Source organism: Oxyura jamaicensis, chromosome Z (genome assembly GCF_011077185.1).
Source record: "Oxyura jamaicensis isolate SHBP4307 breed ruddy duck chromosome Z, BPBGC_Ojam_1.0, whole genome shotgun sequence".
Taxonomy (NCBI): domain Eukaryota; kingdom Metazoa; phylum Chordata; class Aves; order Anseriformes; family Anatidae; genus Oxyura; species Oxyura jamaicensis.
Window position 1 is genome coordinate 38,105,781 of NC_048926.1, and position 17,968 is coordinate 38,123,748.

Genomic DNA, 17,968 nt, shown 5'->3' on the forward strand with positions numbered 1-17,968 from the left:
TTGGCAACTGATAATGTTAATTTAGAAGGCACCGCAACATCATTCCATTAAAAGAGAATGATGAATTCTCACAGTGATCTCCTAATGCAGTTCTAATTGTGATCTTTAAAGACATTGATACATCTCATCCAAATTATCACATCTGCAGCATTTTCAGCAGAATTTTGATGATTAATACAACCTGGAAATCAAAGCTTCCATTGCCCTATAGTACAATAACTAAGGGCAATTCAGTCTGCAAACTTAAGGAATCTAAGATACTACACTGAAGAAGAAGACCCACTAACAAACAATACTTCTGGACTGCATCTATACTGCCCTATAAGAACACAGCTGGCAAGCTTCCCTAGGGCAAAAAGTCCTTGGTGTTCATACAAGATTTGCCATGGGCCTACCTGAAAGCATTTTTTTGTTCAGTTTACCTAAGCCTGTCAAGGAACAGCCCTGTGCATTCTTATCTCCTGAGGCATGTCCATCTCTGCCATAGTCCTTCTTGGGCTCCTTCTGCAGCTTGGCATGATTTTAATCTAGATGTAGAACTTCTTCAGATCTGACCAATTAAATCTTCAAAAGACATTTCCCCAGAAAAACCAGTCTAGAGACAAGTTAATCACTGTATATGCAGACTGGGAACACTGCAACAGTCTTTAAGTTCTACCAAGAAATGTGTGAAATAAAAAACATCCTTCTGGGATTTTTATTTTTTTATTATTATTATTATTTTAAATCCAAGCCTATGATTGTCACTGTTTTTTGAAGACCAGCTGCTCTGGACACAAAGCAAAAAGTCTTCTCTGTAGTAATATTTTTGTAAATGAAGAGAAGCTATACATTTACATGGGTGTAGCAGAGATCAGAATAAAACTTGCAATACGTTGCACTGAACTGTTGTGGAAAACTTTATAAAATTAGTCTCTTTACACTCTTACTGCTTCTTCCTTCAGTACTGTTTTCTCACAGAAGGGCTAAATAGGTCAGTCCTATTTATTATGAGAACTGGGATGAAAATGTACAACAGCAACAGCAAAGCTGAGATAAGTACAGTTCTGAGTAGCAAGTTCTGTGCTTTCTTCGGTAGAAAGACGTATGCTAAGAACGTGTTGAGAGATACAACAAGAAAAATATTTTATAACATGAATTAAATGGTTGAATTCAATCTCCACCTCCTCCCCTCCCTCCTACCCCCCGCTAGCAAGCTAACTGAATTAGCTTAAATTTTAACAAATTATGCCATCTCAAGTTCTGTTTTTGCTGCTATATTTTTTTCCAACCACTACTCAAACTCAACATAATCCTCAAAAAGTTCATTTTCTGAGACTGTTTTTGAGTTCTGTCTCCTTGACATATCAAAACAACATTTTTACAAATGTAAGGTAATGTGCTGATCCCAAAGCATCTTGCTTAATGTCAAATATTTTTGCTTAAGGTGTAATATTATTGCAATAATCCCCAAATACATCTGAAAATTTCTCCTATGCTTTCTTCTTCAGTAAAAGAAAATCTTGGCACAGGCATTTTTTTTGTTGTTGTTGTTTATTTGTTTTGGTTTTGTTTTTTAGGGATTCCTAACCACATCTTAGATAAAATTGGGATTTTCTGTTGATTTGTGTTCGGTCACTGTTCTCCTCAACACCTCAGGAAAGGATAAAATCTATTTGGAAAACAAAGGAAACAAACATAACTGCAAACACTAGGTTCCTGTCCAAACATTTTTTTTTTTTTTTTTTTTTTAATGAGAAAACACAAAAAGTGGAATTATTTGTGCCAAAGAAAATTATACAGTTCTATTGGTTGGTGTAAATTGGGCTGCCTAGCAACAAGAGCAACAGGTTTCAGTTAAGCAATATGTCAAACTAGTGATTGCCTCTGTAAGTATGAGTTTATGTAAGTAGGATTTTTACTACTGGGTGTTCTTTAGAGAAGAAACAGAAAGACAGTCAAAATTAGATTATAAAAAGTATACATATGACTTCCTTAAAAGTATGTACTTTTAAGTGTGTACCTTTGAGCTGACTCAAACTGGCTTTCCATACGTGTTGACAAGCCTATGTTTTATTTATCAAATACTATTTGAAGGAAATGTTCAAGCAAGATATAAACCTGTGGGACAACTGGATCAGCAAAAACAAACAAACAAACAAACAAAAATACACAAAAACACAAACCAACCAACCAACCCCCAAAAATATATATATTAAAACCTAATGTTAAATCAACTGATGGGTGACTCATCTAATCTCATCTCATTTTAGCCAAAATTATCTTTCTGCAGCTGTCCCTAACACTGTATGTCAAAGCAACTTTTGTATGTTGATAACAGAATCATATATTACCCCAAAGCAAATTTCCCCAACATCCAAATATGTTTCACTTTATAAAAAATGATACTCAAAAGACACATGAGTAGCGTGGCAAAAAAGGACGCTGATGCCAAGACTCCATGGAAATGGGTCCTACTGAATAATATTCATAGGGTTATGTGTGCATATGACATGATACCATTCCTTATGAAAAAATAGACTTGTAAAATACAGGGAAAAGTGTAACCAAAAACATCACGGTGGCCCTAAATTCATAGGGCTAGAGATGACCTTTACAAAATTACATGCTAGAAGAAAGTAAAACCATTCAGAACTCTCAGAGAAAGAAAAGTCACTCAGATGAATAAACAACAATGTAATGCATTAAGTATTGAGACTTCTGAGAATGTTTTTATAATGTTCACAAAATAAGATCCAATATACGCTTCTAGCAGTGAGACTCAATTAAAAATGCTTTTTCAAAAACAAATTTAAATAATTTTGATGCATTTTCACTTGATTTTATTGGCTTTCTACTTCTTATTTTAAAGTAACAAAAATCACTCCCACCCTAGAACACACATTTGTACCATCTCTTCATTATAAAAGCTGAATAATGAAACAATGTTCATCTGCCCTCCTCTAGCAGAAAGTCCAAGTCAGCATTTTATAGGAGATTTTCTTTTAAAGGATTTACAGAAGCAACCTACAAGTATCAATATTCACAGTGCAAAATCATATCTTTGTTCTGGTCTCTCTTGCTCACTCTGTCTCTTTTTGAATTTCCTATAAAAGCTAAATTAGGTCTCAGGGGCACTGCACCACTAAACAAAGATCTCTTCTAGTCCATTGTGATGGAAGTAAATGTACTCAGGAGGGAGATGTACTTAAAGAAGAGGCTAAAGTGTCTCCCTCCCCCAGTTCTCTCATCTTTAACACAGATTTTTTTCACCCTCTCTTCACAAAGTCCCTCACTTTGTGAAGGGACTCACTCATACACTTCCCCTTCCCCCTTATGGCCTTCTCTCTTTCTCAGATGTGTAGCCAGTTGAATTTACTGAACAGTGATAAAATCTTTTTTTTTTTTTTTGGCATAACTTTCTAAGCTGTTCCACATTTATATGTTTCCTTCTACAGCCTCTTTGAGGATATATACAATCAGAATAAATGAGACTTACTCTTTTTAGCATCAGGACAGCTATTTTAAGAGGATATATCCCCAGTCCAATATGCAGCCCTGCAGTGGTCGTTATATATTATTACGACCATATGTTAATATGACTTAATAAGAAACCAATTCTGTTCACCTTGTGCTTTCCAGTCTACTGTAGCTAATAAGAGAACTCCAACTTTTCCTTAAATTTAACTCTAGTACTAAAGGTTTTAAAGTTACAGACACAATTATAATATGCCTCACTATTACGGATCACAGCTTTCACTGAAAGGGAAAAAAGAAAAGAAGAAAAAAAAATATTAATAAAATTTAATTTCTGCTCAGCTATGAAAACAAAAGAATGAAATATTTTGAGTTTGAAATGTTAAAAATACTATAAAAACATAAAACCAAGCATGCTGTATTCAGCTGAAAATTCTAGTATACAGCCGCACACACACACATATGTAAATTACTTAAAATTTCCTATTACAGATTTAAATGGAGACTTATGACCACCATTTGCATTGGACATCAGGCTTGTTCACATATATCTAAAAAGAAATAAAGATTCCCTTCAAATAACTCTAGTGCTGACAGGCAGAAAAATACAGAATTATGTTTCAGAACAACTGATTTAATCCTGGCCTTCCCACAATGCTTATGCACAATTCTGTTTTTCAGCTCAATTTTCTATCTCTAAAACTTTAAAAGTATGGAATATGTCTGAATATGCTTAAGTATTTTTGATAGAAAGGCTGTAGTAACTAGAAACAGACTAAGATTTCTTATGAGAAGTCCATGACAGAGAGAGACTCTCATGTTTGTATATTAGATAGAAAAAATTGAAAAGATTATTGTTAACACATGGGATTCTTTTTATTTGATACAAAATTTGAATGCATCTGTCATTCCTGCTGCATTCTCTTTCTATGTCTGGTATTCTCTTTAGGGTTCTGGTAAAAATTTTGAACTTTGTAAAAGCAAATTCAGACAGTCTCTAATCACAAGAAGCAACTTGAAATATTTTATGTATTTTTTTTTTTACAGATAATACTGTGGTTTATCAACATTCTTTAGAAGCAAACATCATATTCTAGCAATTGAAATGATTTAGAATTAATGATAGATACAGAGACTATAAACAGATTACAGACAAAAGTTCAACACCAGGTTGTTTAGTGAGTGACTGAGCAAAATAAAAAAACATGGCACTTGGTGGCCTGCTGGAAGTAAGCTGGTGGTCTCAGTCCAGGCCTCAATGGACTTTGTTCATAGAAAAGGAAAAACAAAACCTACCACACAGCACTAATTGGCACCCCTGTTGGCACTGTCAGTAGCAAGGCCAAGGTTATAACTGCCACAGGAAAAGGGTCTTTCAAGGTCAATGTTGAGGCACAATAGGGCAATGACAGAAGAGAGATAGACCCATTGTTGTATCCAGTTTGGCTCCCAGGATCTCTTCTGTACCTAACGATAAGGACAAGACTTCTGCCACACAAGTAACCTCACCTATACAGGTATTCACATGCCAAAAAAAAACCTGGAATAGGTCTTAAATCGTTCCAAGGTACAGAAGAGACATAAGCCTGGCCCCTTTTCTAGTAAAGATTACATCACATATGAAGGCATTCCCTGACTTAGCAAAATCCTTGCAAAAGTTCTAATTTCACTAATTTGACAGAGCTTCATTGCACATAAGTGTTATTTTCTTTAACGTATAAAGATGCTGACTGTGTCTGCAATAGAATGGGAGCTATTACTTTTCATGTAGGTAGAAACAGTCACGCAGGAGAAGAAAATCAATGGCATAACTTAAATACGGCTTATATTGGCTTTCATGTACATGGATTGTTTACAAATGTCACTACTGAAAATATTCATTCAAATGCATAATTATAGGTTATTTTGGCATGGACAGATACAAACTCTTCTTCAGTCTGCCTTTCTAAAGAACACAGTGTGAGAAGGATCTTTCTGGTTCATCCTTAATACCTATTCAATGGACAGTTTCTGTTCAGGCTGCCAATAAAACTATAATTGTCATAGAAACAGCTCCTGAAATGAAGAACCACAAAGACTACAAGAATAAAAAACAACAAATAAGGCAGTGGAGGTGGGAATTAAAGCCAATACTGAACAAAACAACCTAAAAACCTAAAAATGCAGCTGCAGTAAAATCCCAAACCAATAAGTGTTCATCAAAATGACTGGTTTGCTTTTAGAGCAAAACCTGTAAAAACATAAACTTGATATCCAAATAGTACAGAAATGTGTGTAATATTTTTTCTTTTTCCTGCTCATTATAAACTACAAAAATATATAGCTATGCAAGGTAAATTTGCGTAATTAGATGTGAATACATATACTGAAAATTGATTTTTTTAAAACTCGTATAATGAGAAAATAATATTAATTTTTGTATAAATGTATTTTAATTTATTATTTAATTATTTAATATTCATTTTTAGTAGTTGTTCAAATATTCTATGCAAAAACATATCAAAATATCACCTGTTCCCTCATAAAATATGTAATATATCTTTAGATACATCTAAAATATGAAACCTTATCAGTTACTTTTCTGTAGTGAGGTAAGTAAAAAGTTATTGATGGTTTAGTGTTACTTAAAGTAGCATAAAGTCACCTTTAGAGAGTGATCAGTATTTTCACAGAAATAGCTTCATTTCTTAAATGAAAAATAATTCCTAAATAATTTATATTAGTCTTGACAGAAAACTAGAAGTCTATCCTTTGATACATTATGAAAAATTACAGCATGCATTTAATAGCACTTGAAAATGATTTTATCCTGCTCATTTCTGCCCAAAAGATAATGTAGGTTAACACTAGGTCAAAATCTGATGCATTCTCAAACATTTCAATAACAACATAAAGACTTTTCTCTGAGACATATAACATCCTTTAGCTCAACTGATCCTGAGAATGGATGAAATAGATGTTAACAGATGACAGCTTGGCTCTCTGCCCGTTTTATGCTCAGGACTTACAGAAAACTGCAGGGGGGATGTGGGAAAGCAGAGAATTCATGTAAATGAAACTCCTACACTACCAGAGTAGTTTTCCGAAAATGTTTATTCCCCCCCCCCCCACACTTTTTTTTTTTTTTTGGTTATAGAGAATTCTGTAGAATTCTATAGAACTCTAGTACGTTCTGTGGAGTTGTTACAGAGGGGAAAGGTAATCAAGGGTAGGTAGTAAAAAACCATTCTGGTCTTAAAAAAAAAAAGGAGAGTATCATAATAACATTTTATATTTCTCTTTATCTTCGGAGCATGGAGGAAGGATTTAAAGGCATTATTTGTATTTTACAAAAACAAAACAAAAAACAAACAAACAAACAAACAAACCCAAACCTAAAAGTTTTGCTATTATGAGGTAGCACATTATCTTTTCATTACTACATATTTCCATTGTCTCAAAAAGCCTATTATATGAATTACCTGTGGCAATATATACAGGCAAAATCTTTTACCAGGCAAGAGAATGAGCAGTGGCTATCAACCAGGCAAAGTCCAAGGGAAGTCGAGATTCATCTCTCAAGCATCTCTTCTACCTCCAAGGCTACAGGCACGCAAATGTATTAGGTATATGATGGAGATGTAGCCAGACCAAGTTTTAACAGGTTCTTTAATTCTTCCCTGCAGTATATCCCACACAAAGATAAACTTATTTATTTATTTATTTTTAAGAGGAAAAAAACTGAAGGGTGAAAGCACAAAACATAATTTTATATGATATGGACATTTATGATGATCTAATTATGATGGTCTAATGAACTAATCAGCTAATTCTACATTTTCTAACAAGTGAAAGTCCTTAGTGTCAAGGCCTTTTCTGTCTGTACTGCTTTCAGTCACAAGAGTGTTTTCAGTCACAAAAGTGACTGAAAAAATATAGAGTAAGAATGAGAGAGGGAAAAATAAGGGAAAGACAGGGAGAAAAACAAAAAACAAATAAAACAAAAACCCACCACATTTGATTTGATCCAGAGTTTAAAAAGGTCAGATTTGGATGTATTTTGTAAACAACATTTCAATTTTGCAAATGACTAACTTGGCTGAAACACAGTGAATACCAGGCTCCTACAGACAGCTTACATAACTGTATAAGTGATGTTCCAACTTGCAGCACTCTTGAGTAGCAGAGGTCTGGATATACGCAGTAAAATGAATGGGAGTGGATGTCTAATGTTAGCATTTAGCTGAATACCAAATAGACTGAAGTCCTGTTACAACAAATCTAAATGCAACACCAAGTATTACAAAGTAGTACAACGAATACATTCATATTGTACATTTTTTCCCCTTGTTTCAACCTTCCTTTCTATTATTCTCACTTCTCTCTTTCTCATTTCTAACAGCATGCCCTCTGTTATTTACCTCAGCCTGCAATCAGTGGATAATGAAGACACTAGTACTTTGGAGTATAGGACTGATCACAAAAAACAAACAAACAACTCCTCATCCTTCTTTTTCATATACTTTTCCTTTACAGTTCCACATATTTCTTCCATGTCCCTCTCCCTCTTGTGAAACAGCACCTTTTCTATGTATTTTTTTTTCCTCTAACTTCAGCACGTTTTCCTCCTCAGTTTCTCTTGCGTTTGAAATCATGTACTTCTCTTCTTCATCTTTATGATGAAGTTGGCACAGTCTTTTTCCCCCTAGATTCTGCTGAAGCCTGAAAATGGTATGCTGCAAACAGTCTATTTAGTGTCCTGTTCTTCACGGCACTTCCAGTAAAGATGGCAGCAATTTCTGATTTAAAGCACATCTTGATTTGTATGCTAGTAAAAACAAAACAAAACAAAAACTCGACAAAAATAAATATTGGAATTTTGGCATGCTCAGACCAATGATAAAGAAAGAAAAGAACTTTTGTTATGAAATAAGACTGCGAGTTCTCATCCCTCTTACCCTCCAAACTCAAAGTGTATTATGTAGCTCTGTCACCCTCTGAAAACCATTAGACCGTAAATAACCAGAGCCTTACTGTACCATTAGTTTTAGAGTGAAATGTTTAAGACAGGTCTATAGGGAATTCTGTTTCAAAAATAAGGTTACACCTTGAATCAACCATGCCTCATCTCTGCAGAGAGGTTTCACTTTGTTGCTGTAATATACTGTAAAGTATATTTCTTTCAAACACACATATGAACTTTTTCTCCAGAAATATTTGTGTGATAATTGTTGCTTCTCAAAGTGTTTTAGTAGATATTGCACACAAAGTTTTGTGGAAGACCATTTTTTTTCTTATTTTTAATTAATTATTTTTTAATTAAATTACAGATGGTAGTTACTGGCTACTTCTGATGTTTCATCTTTAATATTGCACAACACTGGTAAGGCCATTATTTTCAATCCATTCTACATAAGGAATTTTATTTCATAAACATTTAGAAGAACTTTGCAAATTGTAGTAGAATGTGATGTTTACTTTCTTTAATCTGTGGAAAAATTTGCAGTTTGAATTATTCTGAAGGAGTGTAATGAACCATAGTTGATATTTACTGATATATTTTTTTTAAACCTTCCTGCTTATTCTTAAATCATTTGAGATACTAAAAAAACCTGAATTTTCCAGAATTGTCAATGGTTAAGAAGAAACTAGCATATATTAATGAGGATTCACAATTGTCAAAGTGCATCCCACTGAAATAAATCAAAACTCTTTTATATTTTTTATATGTGGCTTAAATTCATGCTATTTTTTATACTAATGATTTTAGATGCTTTGGAATATATAGACTTTTGAGAAGATGTAAAAAAAATAAATGTCGTTGCTTTTGACTATTTCCCATATATAGCAACATTAATTTTAAATGCAAATATTCCACAATTATTGTTGATACATATAATAAAGATTACTGGTACAGTACAGTTTATATATCTTATCATAAGTACATTACAGGATTCTCTACATTAAAAGAACAGCTAAATTCATCTTGTGTCACATTTCTATATGTACTGAGTGACATACAGAGAGCGGTATTTGTCAAAAGACGAAAAGAATTTGCGGTCAGACACTGCTAATAACATGTACTCATATAACATTCACAAATTCACTGAATAAGGAATGACAGTTTGAGTATAAATTCCAAAACAAACCGAAATGAACTCTATTAAAGCATCACTGGAACTTTTTCCAAAAGAAGGTTTCTTCCCTTCACAGACATTCAACCACTGAATGGCACTGTGTTTCAGTTTATTGTCTAGTGCCATTACTTCTCTGTGCCACTAGACTGTGCTGCATTTGTTCATATTTGTGTTCCTACCACATATGAATATCTGGCCTCAGTTTCTGTGTATGATCTCTCCTTTCTTTCAGTTCATCCCCATTAAATACTGAATATAGTAAAAGTATTGCATGAAATTCTCCAAACAATCCATATGGAAGTAATCAATGTTTTTGTTTGAAGTATAAAAGTGATAAAGGAAAAAGTTACTAGCAATGTGGCAAAAAAAAAAAGTTTTCCAAAAGGCACTCCCGTGGCAAGCTCTTAACTTCAGAAGTTAACTGGAAGTAGTTTATCATCATCTAGTAATACAGCATGTTTTTCAAGAGGGAAAGAGAAGACAATACAGATTAATATATTTAAGAAACTTTTAAAACTAAATATTGTCCTTAATATATCTATATATATATATATATACACACACACTAAATACAGTTCCCATATATAAAGTACAATATGCTGTCCTCCTCTAAGAAAAAAATATAATTTCCAATGTATCTTTTGGAATACAGTTTGCTCCACATTTATTTTTTTTTCTGCCATTGACTGCAGGGCTGGGGCTGTGGTTTCCAGTCACCCTTCAGAAAACTGCAAACATTCAATGTGCAATTTTTGCTAAATAATCCAACCTTTAAATTATCCAATTGGTTAAAGCCCCTCTCATTTTATCTCCTGTTGTAGTGGGAATGGTAATGCAAAGGTTGTTTATTTATAAACAGCCTTGTTTTCACTTTTTACACTTGAAGTCTATTTTAAGAGAACCATAATTTCATCTGAGACCAAAAACAACCTGCTCCAAAACATAATATGCTACCCTCTTGACAGCTCATTATTTTGACAGTGCATTGAACTGCAATTTAACAATTTCTTCTTCTTAGTCTTCTTTTGATCTAGTTTTTCTCCCCCACCCCCTACCCCTGAACACCTTCACTCAAAAAAAAAAAAAAAGAAAAAAGAAAAAAGAAAAAAAAAAACAATGTATAATACATATCGCTTGTAAGAGTAACGACATTTTTAGTCTAAAATATTTCTGGGTGGAAAAATTAAATATGATGAGAACATATGCCTTTTTTAGAAGTTTTACTCTAAAGAATGAATTAACTTTTGGATTAATGAAGCAGAGATGTAAATCTTGAAAATAATTTTGGTGTGGAAGGTGTCCTGTTGTGTCCAGGAAACCTTCACAGTGAACATGGATAACTAAGAGGAATAGATTAACTGCGAGACAACCTCAAAAACACGGATAAGGAGACATAATGAATTAAAGACTGACTTTATAATAATTATCAAAATTCCTCTTAAATTATACCACTATTTTAGTCATGATAAAATGTTAATTACTTCATGTAGTATATTCATACCTAAATATGTTATTAATATATGTATTTTCTTACAATAAAGATTATACTTTTTTTTTTTTTTACTAGCAGCTGTGTGGCATTCTGAATAAGCACAACAATTAAAGTGATTTATTGACAATTGGTTGAAGAACAATGCTTTTGAACACTTTTTATAGCTCAACATTAGCTGAGAAAACAAGTAATGTATTTACAAAACGAGTAAAGTATTTACCAACACCTTCTTCCTGCAAATACAAATCTCCAGCCAAACCAACGTCTCTATTTGAGCACAGAAGTGTTTCAGGCAATTAGGAACGGAGGCTGATGTTGTGGAAATTTCAGGGCAACAAAGACTAAGCCTTTCCAATGATTCATATTTCTTACAACTCTCATCATTGGGTTTCAGAGAGACATAGAGCTAACAGCCTCAAATTGAGCTTGCCCTATTTATGTGAGTAGTCCTATCAAGTCTAACTGGATGTTAACTGAATGACTCGCATAAACAAGACCCATGAAAACAGGAAAACTTTCAGAATAAGCAAGCACAATTACTTGACATTTACTCTTTAATGAGTATGTGGTTTTAAATGCACATGATTCGGTTTCAGATAAACATGATTTTTAATATTTGTTGTATTTTTGTGCAGAAGTAACAGCGTTGATCTTCCTTAAAAATTCTGTAGATGCATTGTAACTGCCAATTCATCAAAATAATTCATCATTAACAGCATAATAACCACATTTATGTCAAACTAGATTAGTTTATATACTTGTATCAGAGGCAGAAACAGCTGTCATTCTGTTTGCATAAATTTCCAGCAGAATGTGTCTGGCAAAGTTAAGCATGAGCTTTTTAATTTTATTTTTATTTAAATAAATAATTTAAATATACAGATCCAACATATATACAGACGGCAAAAATACAGAGGGCCAACATTCTAATCCACAGGACCACTCAAATGAGTAAGTATTGCTTAGTTAAACAAGAAGCAGACCATGATGATAAATCTATTTTATTGTCAATCATATGCATAAATAGGAGTTTTGAATGTGGTCATGAAATCAATATTAGAAACAAACAGGAAAATGGCACAATCCAAAATGCACCTTCTGTCTGCCACCCTCATTGACACTGTGTGATGTCTTATTCTCAAAGCTGCACTTCAGACTTTACTCACACTGCAAACAGAATCTGAAGGAACAACACTGAACTTTATAAACATGAATCACAAAGAACAACATTTTGACATCTACACTTTGTCTATGAAAGTCATTATGGAAAGCCCCAAAAGTGTTAAATGCTCAAAGCTGTTAAAATTACTCTTTAAAAACAGATTTAAAATTCAAATATATCAGGTTATTTAGAATTTACAGTTTTGTTGAATTTGATTTAACAGGTTTATTACTAAGCTCAACATCAAGTGATTTAGGACAGTGTCTTAAAAGTGTAAAACACAAATACTAATGCAGTTCTGTTACACCATGATTCTATATGGTACTTGAGTACATTAATAAAATTATTTATTTATTTTGACTATATCCAGTTATTTACACAACTATTATTTTTAGCCTGATTTACCATAAATGCCGTTATAACACCTGTGGTTTCCCCCATTAAGTGTCCAGTAGATAGAATCATGGGTTGAAAGGCCAACATATGGGCTATGGAAGGGCTAGTTAACATAACCTATTATACTGGTGCACTGGTAAAGCTCATTCCTATTCATCTGATTATTAGTTCAATCAATATTTACTCCTGTGTGCTTCTTTTGTCTTCAGCTACAAAGCATGCATTCTTCAGTTTCATAGCACAGACTTTGTTTTCTATGAATTCACTGCATTATTTGAAAGGAAGGGAAACAATTTCCTGGATAGTTTGGAAATCACTCTTTTGATTTTGTTTTCCTGTATCAGGCAGTTTCCATTCCATGGTGGATCCTAGTTCCTGGAACTGCTTAACAACATAATGCTGTTGAAGGAGTACTTCATCCATATACATTTCATCCATCCAACAGGCACATATCAATGTCACATATTGCAGTACACAAGCACCCTACAGACTCTGCAGTAGTTAGCATAGTTTTACCAGGAATTCTGACTTCAAGTTTCCTCAGAACATACTTTGTTGTTGTTGTTGTTCCTGGAATATTTAACCTGAATAACTGATATATTTTAAATAACAAAAAACAGATTAATCTCTTAATGTAACCATGACTATGTTGTCATAAATGTAGGTCATATCAAGTTATTGCTTATCACTATATTTACTTATAAAAGGCCAATAGTGGATGTCAGACATTTTCTGACAGACAAAAGAAAATTATCTCTAGCTAATGGACATCATATTATCGTAGGTTTTAAGTTGCCATATTTCAGGTCACCAAACTTCTATTTATCAAAAACAATTTTCTCATTAAATAAAATCAGAAAAAAAACTTTTCTAAGGTAAAAATTATAAAGGTAATAAAACAGATATAGTTCTATATTCCAACTCCATTGTATACTCTCCTTTCTCCCACCCAAACACTGTGGCATAATATAATATGAAAGATAAAAGCACAACATAATTTGTAATGTAAATATAGTACAAATCAAAGTATTGCAGAGGTACAAATACTTCATACTTCAGATTTGATTCTTGCTCATTCTAAAGAGAGACCTGTCATGCTACATGAACAATACATATTTGTATTTTCTATCATGTAATGCAGTTTATTACTAGCTCGTGATTTTCTAATCATTTACTAAACATTGACCTGCAAAGTCCTAACACCAGGAACTTGATTTCCATCATATTTCAAGGAGTCTCAATGAAGTCAATAACATCATTCAGAGAAGTACCAGTTGGGTGCACCATGCTGGGATGACAAATAGGTTCTGGTGTTATGGGGTAGGGTACTAAATCTGTCAAAATCTGTACTGATTGTGTTATCACTTTTGTTTTAAATAGTCAATGCATTTTTTTTTTTTGTTATTGTTGACATCTTTTAGCATACTACTGCCACATATTCCAAATTTAGTCACATTTCTTATTCCTAGAATAACTTTTGAAATAGATTCCATTAGCTTTAATGAGTGTACAAAGATTTCCTGCACTCATCTATTAAATAAGGACTTAAATATTTCTCAGTTATCCAGACTATTTGTACATGTTACTTAATAAGCTCTCTCAGCAATGCTGCAGATAGTATTTGTTTGATTCACACTTTTCTAATTGCTTACAAATATTCCAGTGATGCTAAGAAAACAGAATAACTATATAACATTATGTAACATATCATTGCTCAGTCCTGACACCAATAAGTGTAAGCTGTGCAGAAAAACTTCCTTAAATACCTCAGCTTAGGGGTATCGAGGAGTTCCATTTCTTTAAAACATAAAACGCTTTGTAAGATTCACAAATGAAAGCTTCGGTACTACTTTTTCAATGAAGAAGTGCTCTATATAACTGTTTTGGCATCACTTTCATAGCTCAAATAATTGTGATCACAAACTGCTATTTGCTTGCATACAGGTAACAAGTGCCCAGAATAAAATTAGGTGATTTGTAAGATTTTATCCACTTAAGTATTTCTGTTTACATTATATGCATAACTCATTAGCATTCAACAGCTTTAACTTTACAAATGAGTTTAAAAAAAAGTTAAACTAGAAGATAAAACCGAGAAAACTTGTTTTCATTTTTAGTTAAGCAGCACACTGATTTTAGAGCACTGTATAGCTCCCTTTTTCTAAAAATATTTTGTTAAATGCATTTCTACATTTTTTGTTAAGTACGTTCTTTATCCCTTCACAGGATTTTGACAGGAATGGGAAGGTTGGAAATAAGGAGGTCTCTGTGGAACAATTATTGTAACTCTCATTCTTTATCTACATTTTATACCTATAGTTTGTAAAGGCAAAGACATCAACTTCCAATTTATATTACCACTTCAGAGGGAAAGATATGGACCTACTATGACCATGCACAAGTGTTCAGGCTCTGGCACCAGAATATTGTTCAACTATATATCAGCATGGCTGTGTATCCTCAGAATGATTTAAAGTAGAAGTAGCACTGGTGGCTATTATTTTGAATATGACATGACCCATGACTATAAATGTAGTGTCACAACAGGTGGGATATCCTTCAATGCTAGTTGTACTACCACGGGATGGGATGGCTGAAAGTCTACAACAGCCTAGTGCTTTGGGATGCATCAATACAAGCTGGAAATTTTTGGCAGCTCTTTGGCCTCCATCTCTGATGTGCATCAGGTGAACAACCACAACAAACTCTGCTCACCCCAGGCATCTTGGGCCAGGTCCATCAACTGTAGCTTGGGAGCATAACAGCTTGGCTAGGAAATTTTTGGGGAAAACCTCACATGTACAAGAGAGCTTCTTCCTCCAACCATAACAGTGAGTATAACAGTTGAAAACTCATTAAACCTTTTCACAATTACATTTATAGCTGTAAATGCATTAATTCACAGCAGCTTTAAATCTATTAATTATGATATTTCATTTATTAGGAAAGCCACAAATGCATTGGACAGATATTCTATTAGCATACAGTGTCCTCACCTGTTTGATGGGGTGTAAAGTATTGCTCTCATCTCGATGTACACCTCATGCAAAACATCAGTACCATAACCTCTTGCACAATGAGTTTTGCGCAAGGCTGGACGTGGCCTGTTTGTCCTTCCACCCTAACCCCTTTTTTCCACTGCTGAGCAAGCAAGCATACACGAGACGCGAACAGAAACAAGCATCTAGTGCTAGAGCATTACACCTCTTCATGGATGGCAGCTGATAGCACAGCTCAAGGGGTGTCAGAGGAGGCAGAGACAGAGGCAGACCCTGTGTGCGATGCCACCAAGTGTGTTGGCAGATCCCACTCCTCGTCCCCAACACATGGCCGCTTGGCCAGACCCAAGGTTATTTTAAAGGAAGGGGTCAGAGGAGTGAGACAGCATTTCACTCCTTGCTGGTCATGGCAGCTCCTGGGCTCAGTGGTTGGACAAGGGGGACAAGAGGACAGGACAGCTGTGCCTTGGCTGGCCTAACTCCCCAGTAAAAGGGAAATGGGTACCCTGCCCAGGGGACACAGGCAAGCATGTATCAAAACAAACAAACAACAAAACAAACAACAACAACAAAAAAAACACTGAGCCACTGAATGGTTCTGCTCACACTAAAGACATTTCATTAACAACAACAACAAAAAATGCTGCAAAAGGAGATGCTTTACATACTTGAGAGTATTTCCCCCTCTCTTCATTTTCTCATGTTCTTATGAAAGAAATACTGTTTAGCAAGTTCTTGTTAGATGCCCCAAAGCGCAAACCCTATCTTCTAGGAGAGGAGGGGGAAAGAGAGCTTTTTTTATTCTCTGTGCAAACATCAAAGTTACAATTTCTATAGAGAAAATTACACAGATGCATGATTTGTTAGTGCTATTAATGAACTCGGCTAAAGGAGCAAATATCCCATAAGATGAAACTCTAGTTAGAGTTGTTTCTAGTGTGTGCATCTCTATTAAACTAATCAGAGATTCAAGTTTTTGCATGCAATGGGGTTGTCACCCCAAGTATGTGTCGTTCCTTGTAAGCCCTTCTTCTCCAGCCCTATACCCCAAGAAAGACTACTTTTTGCCTCATTATCAAGCAACTGAAAGGAAGGATGGAGCACTAAAGGGGAAGATGTGGCAAAGGAGGTGTGCATCCGCTGTAGGTACCCAAGGCTGGCAAGTATGGTTCTTGCCTGACTCAGGAAAAGGGGCCAGCGGAGTGCCTCTGGAGTGCTGCCTGGCCCTGAGACAAGCAGAAACAACGTGCCCTCATGTCCCCTGCACCCAGCAGATAGATTTCCCTGCATGCCAGACACAGCAGGCAGCATGTGGCCCAGCAGCACTCTCTGGACCAGCAACCCAGCAGCCTGGGGTTCTACCACTGGTGGGGAAGCTCTGTGGTCTCCTGCAGGACCTCCCACGGGTGAGGTTGTAAGCCCTGGGGATGCAGAAGGGAAGGCTCTGGCTGCCCTTCAAGGTAAGTGTTAGAACAGGGCTGCTTAGGGGGCATTTGCTCAGGGGACCACGGAAGAAAGTTGCGGGCATGGTGAGGGGGATCCCTGGAGATGCATCCCTCCCCATCAACTGTCCCCAAGGAAAGCAGCCCCCACATGACTAGACGGCTGGTGAACAGTGCAAAGCCCGTGAAAAGTCCTGAGAACAACTTTTTGGGAGGGAAGGGAAAGCCCCTACCATACTCGCAGAGACCTGGGACCAAGGGGCAGGTGGCTCCTGCGGTACAGACCACCTGCCGCTGGCAAGCGTGTCCCGTGGACAGTTTTGAGGGTTTTTAGGGGGATGCTTCAAGGCACAGACATCGGTAGTCGGTTCCCTCCCTCCATCCCTGCCCTCTTTGGCCTCGGGCGACGCCAGAGTTCCTCGCATGGCCCTCGGGGCACGTCAGGGGTGTCCCTCACCCTCCTGCTGGGGGGGCACTTCGGGCGGGTCCCCGAGGGTGCAGAGAACACGCTGAGAGCAGACACGCCGACAGGCGGGCCCGACCCACCAACTTTCTCCCTCGGACCCTCTCCCTCAGCACAAAACATCCTCCCCGGCTATTTCCCCGGAAAATAAAAACAAATAAAATAACCCGTTCCCCACCCCGCCCGGCCCGCTTACCTCGCATGGTGTTGGCGACTCCCCGCTCCGCGCAGTCATGAAGCTGGGAGCCCGGGAGCCGCACCACGAAAATCCCGTCTCAGCACCCGCGGAAGCGGCGGGGGCCGCAGCTCTCCTCTGCCGGGAACACCATCCCTCCGAAGCGGCTCGGCGGGGCGCGGCTCGGCGCGGAGCGGCTCCGCGGGCTGCCCGCCGCCGGGCGAGCTGCTCGGGGGCGGCCGCCGCGCACCCGCCCGCCCGCCGCGG

General features: G+C 36.2%; 1 protein-coding gene across 1 annotated transcript in view; it reads right to left on the minus strand.

The window, feature by feature from the left end:
• RORB (RAR related orphan receptor B) overlaps positions 1-17,962 on the minus strand; it is a 137,626-nt gene extending 119,664 nt beyond the window's left edge. The window contains exon 1 of the mRNA XM_035309938.1: positions 17,723-17,962. Within this exon, the coding sequence (XP_035165829.1) occupies positions 17,723-17,729 (7 nt within the window). The 5' untranslated portion in view covers positions 17,730-17,962. The remainder of the gene's footprint in view (positions 1-17,722) is intronic.
• Between the last annotated feature and the right edge of the window lie 6 nt (positions 17,963-17,968).